At 39.8% G+C, this 13,620-nt stretch overlaps 1 protein-coding gene across 3 annotated transcripts in view; it reads left to right on the forward strand.

Annotated features, from left to right (window-relative positions):
• Window positions 1-13,620, forward strand: part of PARD3B (par-3 family cell polarity regulator beta) — a 383,490-nt gene that overhangs the window by 298,239 nt on the left and 71,631 nt on the right. For all 3 annotated transcript variants that reach the window (XM_084209781.1, XM_084209782.1, XM_084209783.1), the window contains one exon: window positions 6,312-6,608. In XM_084209781.1, the coding sequence (XP_084065907.1) occupies window positions 6,312-6,608 (297 nt within the window). The remainder of the gene's footprint in view (window positions 1-6,311; window positions 6,609-13,620) is intronic.

Here is a 13,620-nt window from a genome sequence, read left to right on the forward strand (position 1 = left end):
GGTCATTTTCTGGAACAGGCAACATTTTACAGATTGGTGGATTTTTGTCATTGGGGCATTTAATGGTGCTACAAGAGCTGTATGTTGTTATCCTGAGTCTCTAATTCTCTTGAATTTGTGGCTTGTCTTTCTTTATTTCTGAGACTGTTTCTATTCTTGTTTACAATTACAGATACTAGTTATGGGGGAGATGTTCAAATCCAGCACAATAGAATGAGCTGGAACGAAGAAAAACTTGCACAGCTTATAGGGAGGATGTTTCTGACAAATATGGCTCCAGCAGAATACCCTGAAAGATAATATTAAATTAAATATTGTTTGATTCTTCAAGAGTCTGTATCGGGTGTCCTCTATTTGCCAGCAAGAGGGGGGGTTTAATTTTTTTTTTTTTTTAGCTATGAGGCTTGCCTGCCTCTTGAGTTTTGTTTGGTGATGTTGTTTGAAAAAATAAAGATGGGTGCTCTCCTGATAAAAGAGGCAGGTTTGAATAGGATTGTTAATGTCATTATAGGCCATGCCTGTCTGTAAAATGATTATGAAATTTTAAAAAATAAAACACTGTACTGAAATTACCTCCTCTGGTACTCAACTGAAATATACCCATTCCCATCAGTGATTATTGCTTATGAATGTCTAAAGAAAAGATGTATTCATTTCACTATTATGTAAATGAATGAAAAAACAATATTTTAGTTACCAAAATATATTTTGCTAGCAGCTAAAAAGGAATTAAAACATTAAGCCCAGTGGAAATCTAAGTGACCTCCTGCAGAAATAGGCTGTGTGCCTCTAGACAACCCGTTACTCAATATATGTATGAATTAGGTAAATGAGACACAAAAGCAGATACTAAATCAGATGTAAATTAAGTAATCATTAGAGTATGTAGATATCAGAGTCACATGAGTGAAGAAAAAAAGCAATAAAGTAGCTTTTTTTCTGCTGTTCTCAAGGAACAACTGAGTAGAATGTTTAGCATCTCAATCATCTCAAAAGATTTTAAGGATTAGGTCCTCTTAAGTTTGGGTATACTTTAAAGTGATGGTATGCACACTCGATTTGCTACTCTTATTCTGCTCCTCTTATTGCAAATGGAATAGAAATTATCCTAAAGACCTGTGGCCTGGTTTCTGTTACATGTTTTGTCTCTGCTTTTATTCATTCTTCTGCCCCAGGGACATCTTTCATTGACTTCGACAGCATCTTGCTCATTCATGTACCTGCTCATGCTTCTACAAAGTCTGTTACTTTTACACCACCATAGGAGAAATTTTGCTGTATTCATCTGAAATGTAAACAAAGTCCCTTTGTTTATACATTATTTTAGCAAATGCTTTTTGGGTCCTGCGTTTGACTACTTAGATATGCACCTTGGTGCTCAGAACATGTCATTCTTTGTGCTCTGCTCAGTACTATGTACGTGGTCAGTGCATGGTAAATTTTTAAAAAAAAAAGTTACATCATTTTTACTGTTTCACTGGAAAGTCAGAAGAAACAGGATTTTCTCAGAGCTCATGGGGAGTGCCATGGAGGAGCAGTTCAACACCTCTGAAAATGTGCTGCTTTTTGTTGTGGGCTTGTTTTGGTTGGTTATCCCTACATTCAGCTTTTGTGATATGAAATGCAGCCTTGCAGGTCTCTGAGTAAGAAAGCCCATGGTCTCTCCTGGGCCAAGCTTGCCTCATGCAGTTTTTTACTCTGGTCAGACCTGGTGGCTGTCAGTGCCACTGAGTTGCTTCTGGTGTCTCCTGTTGTGCAGCAGGCACCCTGCCTCCAGCCTGGGCAGGAGTCAGGGTGGACATGAGTCAGGAGGACATGAGTGTCTGAGTCTCAAGCTGATTCAGAGTGACCCTCATTAGTCTGTGCCTCAGTGTGCAAAGCTCATTTTGAGCTGGGGCTGCTGCTGAGCCCCCAGAACTGCAGGTTGGGGTGCAGCTGGTGTCTTGCTATCTATTTCCCATTGAAGGCCATCTTTGGGCACCGCAGCTTTTAATGACCCTGGCCTTCTTTGGGCTACTGAATTAGTAACATTGAGTCCTGTATTTTAATTTTCATGGAGTGTTAGAAGCTTCAGCATTTTCTTGTTGCCCATTTACAACCCACCCACCCAGCTTACAACTACAACTGCTGGGCCAAGAGATGAGAAGTATCTCTTACAGCTTTTCCTAGCCCTCACATTCCATTCTCAAAAGCATTTCTGGGTCTTCTCCAAAAGTCACTTCTGCTCAGCTCTTCAGGAGTTTTCTCGAGGTAGTTCACATCCCTTGCTGCAGCTGCTTCATTCTGTGTATTCTGCAGTCTTTTAATCCAGCTTTTGCCTGTCAGTGTCTCTGTCACCGATGTCAGGCTAAAGCGTTTTACATTGTGTTTGTCACAGGCGGTGAATACATATGTGGTCATTGACAGTAGCTCAGCAGAAACACAATAACTTGTTAAGCCACAGTAACCCAATCGTGTGTCTGAGCTGCAGCTGGAAGGAGCTGCTTGGGCTGTTAACCCTTTCCTGCCTGCTGCGCTCTAGGTGTGTGCATTTTTTCATATGTTACTATAAGAGAGCTGACCGTGTATGATTTGTGCAGCTATGTCAGATGGAAAGAGTATTTGAAGGACAAATGAGAGCGTTCCTTGATTTATAGCTTTGGGGGTGTGCTACTGAACAGTACAGAAGTGTTTTCAAAATACTGTGTCCCACTTCCAGAAGTACAGTATGTGTATGGATTCTGTCTTCATTTGACTTCTACAAATGCAACATGTTTTCAGGAAGTTGTCTGGAGTTCTATTAAGATTATTTTTTTTTTCAAACTGTATATTTTCTGAAATTATTTCACAGAATCACAGAATAAACTAGGTTAGAAAAGATCTTTGAGATCAAGTCCAACCTATTTGTTATATGGAAAGTCTAGAGAAAGATGGGTGACAAGCAAAAAACAAAAGGGTATTTCCTGATATGGCACTTCTATTCCCTGTCCTGGCTGCTTCTGTGCCAAGGCTCTGTTTTTACAGAAACACAGCTAAAGGGAGTTGGTGCAGTTGTGCAGGGGTTTAACTGAAGAGCATAGTGTTCAGGTGGTCAAAGAGAGCAAGCAGAATTAATATGAAATACTCAAAAGGAAATATGTTCATTTCCCTTTATTCTGTATGAAGTTTTTTTTTTCCCTTTCCCTCATCAGGAAGTTTGTAGAAATTTTAGTCCCTCACTAAATTGTAGAGATGGTGATCTGTACCTCTCCTCAGCTCTAGTTTCACTGCCAGCATCATAGTGCTGAGGGGCATTTTATCTTTCTTCACAAATTTACACCCGTTGTTTAATCAGACCCATCCAGTGCTGCAAGTTGGGGGCTGTGTTGTAGTAACTGTTCAATGTGTTCAATGAGCTGTTTGCAGTTACAGCTGTGTTAATGTAAAAGTCTTGGCTTTTTAGGTTGGTAGGTTGGTTAGGGGGAGGGAGGGTTGGGATGGGGAATAAAGATTTTGCTGTTTCAGATAGGGAGAATTTCAAAGGCAGGTGGAGAAATGGTGAATGACTAGAGTGGGATACAGAGAAATGGCCTGCTTAGTAGAGTTGGCAGAGCATTAAAGTTATGGAAGGAACAGCACTTTTTTTTTTTCCTCACTAAAGAATTCCTGTGCACCTACTGGTATGTGCTGTGGATGAGATTGCTTTAAAACTGTGAAAACATGATGCCGAAATACAGTGTAGAAATTTAAAACTTCACAAAAATGTGAGAAATTTCAAAGGTGAAAAACATGTGAGAAGGCATAAAAAGACAGGTAAATAGAAAGGAAGTTTGTTTCTCTGTATTTGAACATTTGGATAGAAATGAAAAAGAGATCACTGAGCAAATTTTATAGATTTGTGTGGAAAAGTAAAAAGAAAACAAGAAATATTAATGCAGTTGTAATAGATGTATTGAAAGGATGAAACATTGATCATAAAGAATTTCACGTAGCCAGATATTGACTGGTCCATATAATATAAAATGGAAATAATTGTTTTTGAGAAGAATTGACTTATAATACTGGCAGCAATTGAAGATTGTGCTCAGAAGGAGAAGCTGAAGAAGCTAGGCTTATTCACAGGAACAAAAGAAAATTGTGGTGACCTAATTCCAGCTTTTATTGTGCAGAATATACCAGTATTGATAGCAGGACAAATTACTCTTTCTATCAGACATGAAAGCAAGATTAGCTTGATGCTGCTGGCTGCACTACTCTTGCTTTCAAAGCAGTCTGAAATACCTGGGGGACCAGTGATGTACTGGTCCAGAGAACATGAAGGCTCATCATTTTCTGAGAAATTGCTGTGACTCATCTCGGGTCTGTGCCGTGCCTTCTACACTGACATGCGATACCGCCATTCCTTGAAATGTAGCGTGCTCCCATTTTTCTGCCTGTGTACTGTGTGTATGTGTACCCATGTGTGCCATGGGACTTGTACCTCATTCTATATATTCCTGCTCTGAATTCTGTGTTTAGGGGGTTTTGGCCTCTAATTGAGGGTGAAACATTCCACAGTTTCCCGGGTTAAACAAACTGAGTGACCTCAGCTGCACTCCTAAGTCTGGCCCTCGAGGCCTTTCATCATCTTGGTTTCCCTCCTCTGGACACACTCCAACACTTTGATGTCCTTTTGATGTTGAGGCACCAAAGCTCAACCAAAGCATGTGCTACCCAAGGTGGGGCACACAGGATTTGAGTACCAGAGAGGAGAAAGCTCATCTGCTTCACTGAGGGAAGGCAGAATGAATAGGGGGTACCCATCCCCTTGACAATTGTATCATCTGAGAAAACTCCTCCTGCTGTAAAGTACAACTACATTTTAAGTGTTGAAAACCAGTATCACCTCTAGATATGTCCTAGCATAGTTAATGGAGATGTGAAACTGGGAAGCATGAGTGGTACACATTGATATACTCAAGTACATGTCTAGAAAGGCATGTTGTTCTCATTAGAATTGTTTGTGAACCTTTTTATCTACAAATTATTTCCAAACTATTAACATTTGTTTTGATGACACAAATCTAGTGAAACAAAATAAGTTTCCCATTCTGCACTTAGTAGTTCCTGTCTGTCAGATGGAAGCTCCCAGTGTGCTCGTTGTTTTTCTAGGGAACCTTTTTCTCCATGCCTTTTAAAGACTTTCTCCAGAACACCTTCATTGTTCAATATGCAGGGTTCTGAGGCCTTTAAGCCTTACTTGGATAACAAAGTCTGCCAGACCCTTTTCAGTTTTACTCCTGTGGTAAAATTATACTGTTCTTTCAACACTGCTGTTGCACTTCCAGTTACAGTCAAAATCAAATATTGACTTCTGTCAGGCATTGCATCTCTGTGTCTTTCTTCTGTTCCTTGTTTCTTTTTCCATGCTCCTCTATTTTCTGTAAATCCTATTTATTACATACCCTGGTCAAGATTCTGCCAGATCCATCTCACTGCACTTAATTACACTCTGTTGAACGGAGAGTAGCTGAGCAGTTAACAGAAGAGTTCACAGTCTTGCTGTACTTTCTTTTTTCTCCAGCAGGAATGTTGAATCATTGAATATCATCTTAGCTTGAAATTTACCTGAGTGTGTTTTACTATTCCAAAGAGATTACACAATGGTCCTGATTAGCAGGAGCATTTTGTAATACCACTTAAGGCTTTATCACAGTGGAATACTGCCAGTAACAGTCTTTAATTCACTTATATTTAATTTCTGTCAAATTTCTATTCGTTTCTTTGCTGTTTTACTTTGTCCCTATTCCCTATATAACAAGACGTGATTTTCACATTTATTTAGCCAAAATAAAATCTTTTAAAAATTAAATCTTTAGCAGATTAATTGTGGTACTTTGATTTGAGACAAATGCGCCATCTCTCCATTTACGTTCATGTTTAATCCACTTTTCACAAGTTAATGTATTTAGGAGAATCTAGGTGGGTCAAGTAACCAGGGGTCAGTAACAATTTTACAGACTAATTTCGGTTAAAAGTTTCAGGATTGGGTTAGGTATATGCAGCTGCAATGTGGAAGGTAAGTATAGAATTAATCCTGTATGTGTTCATGCATCCACACTTGTGAAAAGCCACACTATATTCAGTATTAATTTTTTTTTTGTCAGAATGGTGACCAAGCTTGGTTACAAAGGTGATTGCCAGAGATAAAGAACAAAATTGCTGCATGCACCACTCTGTTTTATCTGGCACCAGTTTAACAGCGTACTGAAAGCTCCAAATGGTTGGGTTCAGGGTTGGTGTTTCAAATTTGCATGATGGTTACTGTTGAAGCAGATCCCATTGTATATTTGTGCTTTGGTTTTCATTGTTAGGATCGGTGCAAAGCATCAGGAGTTACGGCAAAAGCAACTGAGAGGCCTGAGTGATTTTTCTGCTGGTCCTGGAGGACCTGACATTGATGATGATGAGGTGGATCCAAACTATGCCAGAGTGAACCACTTCCGAGAGGCTTATCCCCCAGGAAGCATCTACAGACCCTCATCACCAGCAGTAGGAGAAACCTTTGTTTATCTGCGGGATTCTTCCTCAGCACCAATGGAGAGGGAGCACTTGGAAGGACTGTATGCAAAAATAAACAAGCAGCACTACCCACAGACTTCTGGTGACAGGTAATATTGCCACCTGGCATTACAGAAAATGATGGCTTGGTGGGGAGGGAGCCTGGGCCTCTGCTGGGGATCAGACATGGGACTGTTCTGATGGCCCAAACCCCTGAATTTACTGACTAGAAAGCCATGAATTTCCTCTTACCCAAAGTAAGATTTGCTGCAGCAGTAACCCCAGAGCATCTGAGCAAGACAGCAGTCAAACAGAAATCATTAAAGAAAAGTCCATATTTCACGAACAGAATGAATGAACTGACTGCAGTCCAATTCCTGCACTGCTGAAAGGGTGTTTTTTCCTCTTTCAATCGGAAAAAGTTCTTACCCTGCAGCAAAAATAATCTCAGTTTTCAGATCTCTTTCAATCCTGTAGATCATCAAGTGTCTATTAGTAACAGGTTTTGTGTGATAGCATGATATATTGTATATGTTTATGGTTTAGATTTTCCCAGCTGTGTGATATTACACACTTTCAATTAGTTTGGGGAGAGGACTGAGAATCATGGCATTTTTATGCAGACTGTGAAGTGTGGCTTCACAAGACTGATTGCCTTTCACAGCCTTTCCAATAACTAAGTGGGAAGGAAAGAACAATTTTTAATCCTTACTGTCAAGCTTCCAGCATTAAAGAAAGCTGATCAAGTTTTTTCCTGGGTTAAAGGGGAAACAAAAATTCCTTTGAGTTGATAAGTACCCCCCATTGTAATAATTTTAAAACTGGTTGCTTCTGGAATTTGGGGCTAAAAGAACACGAGACTTCATTTGTGGCATTAGTATATCAATGTTGGCTTTTTCAAACCAAAGTACAAGCGTGTGGGCAAGTCTGTATGAAAGGAAGAGCCGACAGACAGAGGACAGACATGGGGGACTTCAGGAACTGTACATGCTCTGAATTCATGTTACAATCTGTAGTGTCTCCCTGTAGCCTCAATCCATGCCATGTAATACCACACTCATTAATTTTGGAAAAATATGTCAGCACAGATATCGGAGTGTTTCCAGTTTGGGGCATCGTAGTACTTTGAAAACATCTACTGAGTCATTGTTATAAATACTTATAATAAAACACTTCTGACATAAATCTAAGTTCATAACAGGGAATGGGCCAAGTATCTCTCACCTAAATACAGGATGGTGAAATTCTTTCCAAACATAATGACAGGGCTATTTTTTTTCTTCCATATCATTAACTCCTCCCCTACTGCATAAAAAAAGAGGTAGTGATCCCAGCTTTTTACCAGCTAGTGGTTTCACTTTACTAGAAAAGTTTTGAGGCAGTTGTAACTGAAGTCAAACGAAAGTTGCAGGTAGTAAAGGGATCAGAAAGTGAGTTTGTGCTAACTCAATAAACCAAGATCTGAGAATTCCCAGTGGAAGGAGTCTAAATTCAGGTGTTTGTATCTTCCAAATATGAACATAAACATGTGTAACTCAGCTGGACTAAGCCATTGTTATAAAAGTTGCTTTGTAATTTCGGTTTTAACAAGATTTTACAGCTTTACATTTTAAATATATCATCAGTTTTGGAGTGAGGCCTATAGATTGTCTTTCCATATATAGATTGTCTTTCCAAATGCCTTCTTCTAATGGATTGATTGTATTGTGGTTTTGACTACACTGAATGAACTCTTGTCTTGCTATGGGGACAAGATTGAAGTCCCAGCTAAGTTTGGATTTGGTATTAGGATCCTGGATTTCAGTGTGGATTTAACTGTAATTGCATGGCAACATGATAACTCAGTTAGAAAAACTAAACCCAAAACATCAAGCAGGCAGGAAAAGTTACCTCATAGCTGAGCCCATGATCAGAAGTCACACTGAGAGGCTGTTCCATCTGTACTGAAAGACCAACAGTCCACAACTTTGCTTTGTTGGTTTTCTCAGGCTTGTAACCAGACTGGGAAAAAAATAGGAAATGTGAGATTCTTATTAGGCTGTCTTTGTTCTTTTTTTAAATCTTTCTTTTCTTTGTCTGAGAGACAAAATGGTGTTGTTATTCACCAGCAGAAATGTGCCAAACATGAATAATTCTATGCGAATTTATGCAGTGGGTCGTGAGGTCTTAGCCAACAGTTGTTGAATAAAGTGTCAACTTCAGGCAAGGAAATCTTTCTGTGCTAGAGGGAGAGTATTGAAAGGAGAAAGAGATGTGGAAAGAAAAATCCCTGGATAACATGTTAATTAAGAAAACAATCTGCTTCCAAGGGTCAAGTATGAAAACTACCTTGTCTGCCTCAGAATGATGGGAAAGGGTTATAATGGATGGTTTTAAGCCAAGCCACGGTTATTTTGTGTTTGTGGGGCTGAACATTTATCAACACATTGGTCACGTAAACACTTATGCTTTGCTCTTGCTAGCACATGCATGCTTTCTCTCAAAGTTTTGCTATTAATTTTACTTCAGATGGATGTTTTTTTCCTCCCACATGTGACTCTCAAGTTGTAATATAGTGCATGGAGACTTGATCAGTGACTAAAGTAGACAGGGTTAGGAGTAGAAGGAGGATTTGAACACAGAGAGAATAGATTACTTCATTTCGGTCTGAGAACTCCAGTTATGTATCATTATGATTGAGAATTAAAACTCATTGTTTGAAACAAGAAGTTAATTTTTATTTTATGCTATTTTTGCAGAATAATGTATTAGCATAATTAATGCATTTTTTAAATGGGAGGCCATTTGTAAAGTACGAAACTTAGCTGTTCTCATTTTGCATATGCTTTCCCTTTTCTCATCAGCAGAATCCATCACGTATTCCTTGTTCATTCTTTGCCATAGATTCACAGTTTAAGCTGAGAATGTCCCTCAGCGTGCAGGAAAGCAACAGGCTGCACATGTATGGGCTCTGTTGCTGTAATCAGGATGAAGTATGTTTGCTGCCTCCAACACTGCTCCTCAGGGCACACACGGATCTGCTTCACATCGCTCTTTGTGCACTAACGTCCCATTTACCTCCACTTGCATCTGGCATCTCAGGGGCTTTTTGCTTCGGGTTTTTGGGGGCTTTGCTCTGTGTCTTATTTACAACTGTTGTGTAATGTTCTTCTGCACTGCTTCACAATTGTTGACTTTCATTCCAACGATGACTATATTCAGTGAAATAGAAGTAATTTTTTGTGTATATTTTGCTGAAAGCTTTGGAATTCTTAACTAAGAGAGGTGCTATATAAATGTAAATTGTCCTTATTAATGAATATAGTGAAAGCATTAGCATGATCAGTGTATTCTCTGAATGTTAAGTTAGAGTGGAAAAAAATTAGCTGGCAAAATCACACATTTCTTTGTAAATCAAGCATTTTTCTGTTTATTTCTAATTAGCCACAATTTTCTGTAATGCAAATGGCATCCCTAAGGATGGTGCAGCCCGCACAGCCACCTTGTGCAGCTGCGGAACTCACAGGGTCTTTGCCTGAGACGCTGTGCGCTTCCGAGCCCGCGGCAGAGGCTGAGTGATCTGTGCCCATATGTTCCTGCAATGGGTGGTAAGTCACATCTCTGAGTTTAGTCATCAGGGCTGTGCCATGGCACTGCTAAGTTGCACCGTGGCAGAGCCTAGGTGTCAGACCAAAGCCAAAAGAGCAGATGCATAACACTATTATCACTTAAATGTCAGGCATGTCACACGGTGAAACCCTTTCTCGCATTTCGAATAAACAATTTCATCTTTTTTTCTTCCCGTGAAGATGGTGCTGTCAAGTATATCCAAACACCGCAAGTACATCTCTGGAAAGGTTCTAGAGACTTTGCTCAACTTATTTTCTCAGCCCAGAACTATGAAACATTAAAGTCTGATGCCAAACTCATTGCCAAGTATAATTCTTCACTTATTTATGTGACTTATCTTGGGGAATTTCAAAGTGCTGGTCTGACAAAAATGAAAACAGTTTTTCTTTGTTGAGCAAGAATAGATTCAGAGCTGTATCTTGTTGCAGTTTAAAAAAAATACCAATAAAAAAACAGAACTCTTTTTATTACATAGGAGTAAAGTCCAAAGCCCCAAAGTCTGATCCAGCTTTTTTTTATTTTTGGAGATGCTGTTTGGGGGCCAACTGTAGAAGATCCTAATTTCTATAATGTTAGTTAATTAATTGAAAAATAGATCTTCCTTGTTTCAGGGTGAATGTTCCCTTATAGCAACTTGCAGTCTTTCAGAATTCTCAGTCTAGCAATATGCAAAGTTGAAAATGGGAAAATTAAACCCATACCTTTGTGTCCCTCACATGTCACTCTCAGAGCTGGCCTGAGTCAACAGAAAGAGAGAGGAAAAAGATGCTAAGCAGTCTGTCTCTCCCTCTAAAGTATCAAAGGAAGAAAATGCTGTGCATGTCCTGAGGAACCAAGTGCCAAATGTAAGCAATGTGTAAGCCTGAGAGGAGGATATAAAAGGGTCCAGAGTTTTAAAATATAGTAAAAAGAGCATTTTTTATTTAAAGACTAAATGCTTGTCTTTTGAGCAGGTATGGGCCACTCCCATCCTGCTCAATCCAAAGCCATAGGAATTCTGATGAGGATGAGCTGGGGTTGCTGAGGTGTGGCACTTGGCCATGTGTGTCTCATATACCAGAAGCTGAAGTTTTCTTGTTCTCAGTTCAGAGCACTGTGGGCATTGCTCATCGTGCATCCACTTACACCACCTTTCCTCAGTGACTAGCATAAAAGCAATCCACTGCTCTAGGAATGGATGGTCCTTTACTCGGGGAAGGTTATTCTTTGAGATGGATATCATGGAGGCGAGGTGGAAATTGAATGAGGCTATGTAATATCTATGTGCCCTTTGCCACTGTACCTTGCATTGCTGTGAAAAGAGAAATATGGTCATGCATTGGAATATTTTGATTTACGAAGTGTGACAAGTACAAGCAAAGTATGTAGTTTCTCTTACCATAGAGCCTCTTCTGCTTGATGTCCTAAAATCATCTGTGCTTTTTCTTTGTCCTGTAATACTCTACATCCCGAGGCTCTCCTCTGATTCCTCTGGAGTTTATTCTTTCTGAAGCATACCACAGGGCCTTCTGAACCTTTGGCTGCCATCTGGTCACCGCTTCCCATAATGTTAAAACTGAAAACTTAGCGTTAGGTGACTTAGTGTCCGTCCTGGCTGATAAATTTCTGACAACAGTTAAATTCAGAGTGGCATTGACAGTACAGCAGAGGTTCCGTGCGTTCTGGGGGCTCTCGGTAGAGCTGTCCTGCTCGTGGAAGCAGGGTAGTCCAGGAAGCCCTTTGGCCACCAGTGCCGGTGTAGGCACACTGGTAGTGTGTATTTTGCTCCTAATACTACTGGCAGTTTTCTTCCTCATAAAGGGTGCATGGGTGCTGCATACTCACTGTGCCAATCAGGGGAAATGTTGGATAACTGGACTGCATGAGGAGACATGTTTAAACAAGCCTTGGGTTTATTTCCCACCTATGTGGGGAAAGAAATTTAAAATCTCTGGGTAGCATTCAAACAAAATTACTTCATGTTTAGAGTTCGCTCTGCTTTTTCCCAGGAACTCCTCATCCAAATCTTCCAACTTTGGCACCCAAGCCCTATCAGTCACTTCTCACGAAAACCCAGATTTCATGGAACTCAGGTGACCCTGAGCACTTTGGAGCGTGTCTAAGGAGAAGGAAGTTGTCAAACTGCTGCTGCTGCCATGTAATGTGTGCACGCTTGTTTGAGGCCGTGCATTCTTCAGCAGAAATAAATTCTGTCAGGAATAGTCACAAATCTGCCTGCGTGCATCCTGCCTGCTAGGGCTTGCATTTGGATCACCTCACTTATTGACAGATGTGTAAAATTTTATATACTGCACTCCCACAACTCCCTTGTGAGTGTCCTGCTGCAGATGCTGGGGAGCCTGAGTTTTGGCAGCTGTGTTAAGCATTCAGGTTTAGGTTGGGGTTTTCCCTCCAGCCCTGTCTTTTCTTATGTGATATATTATTCTATGGAATTATTTTACATTAATTCTGCATGTTTACTGGTAGTGTCCCATTCTTTCAGCCGTTTGGATGCAAATGCAAAAGATAGGTCCCTGAAGAGAAAGCCAGGTCTGTTACTGGGAAGATGAGACCATAGCAGAGAATATAGTGAAATGCAGATGGTGTTGTTAGCCTCTTAAATGTACAAATAAAGACAAAGTGAGATTGTCCATGCAGCTGGAATGAAATCATATGGCCTTGCATGTGTTCCTGCCATAGTGTATTTCCTTGTGTGATCAAGAGATGCTAAATTCTGTTTTATGCAGGATGTAATTTGACCAAAACCTCATATTTGCCTCTTTAACCAGCAGCAGAATGATGTGTATATTAACTTTTCTCTGTGCAATTTTTTAACAAAAAATTTTGCTTTTAGCATTTGATTTTAAATGCTAATATGTGTGTGTGGTTAATTAAGATGCCAGAATTGACTGTAAGGTTGACTATAAGGCTCCAAGAAAGAGAGAGGAAGATCATTACCCTTCTCCTTATAGATAACTATTTGTGAACCAGCTGATAATGTGCAAAATTAAGATTTTCTAAGTGGCATTTTAAATGAGTGGTTAATGGCTGATGATTAATTAAACTGAGTTGTTTAATAGAGAAGCTGTTAAAATCTTGTTTATAGGCCAGCCACTTCCATACTGAAAGTGCAAACCCTAATAGCATTTGGTATTTCCATTTAGTGGACAAGCAATGTATCTAGACATTTTCTTTGAACAGAGAGGTCTACCTTAGTGGATGTATAGTATGGATGGATGTAGCATTATGTACTGTGTACATTCTTCTTCCATGTCAATGGTTGTCTGGTAGCAATACATAGAAATGCATTTCCTCTGAGAATTTGGTAATCTTAAATAACATTAAGTCTTACTTTAATTAAAGTGTAGGGGACATGATTATGTCTGTGGTTCTGTTTTCTCTTTCTTTTTTCTACTCTCCAGTAGTCTGTTGCATTTCATACACTTCAGGGTTTTCAAAATACCCAGCTTTTCATTGCTCCAGGTTGTCTTCTGTCAGAATGAGTCTCTTTGGCCCCATCATTAGCCTTGCAGA

Source organism: Fringilla coelebs, assembly GCF_963513975.1.
Source record: "Fringilla coelebs genome assembly, chromosome: 7".
In the NCBI taxonomy this organism is placed as follows: Eukaryota; Metazoa; Chordata; class Aves; order Passeriformes; family Fringillidae; genus Fringilla; species Fringilla coelebs.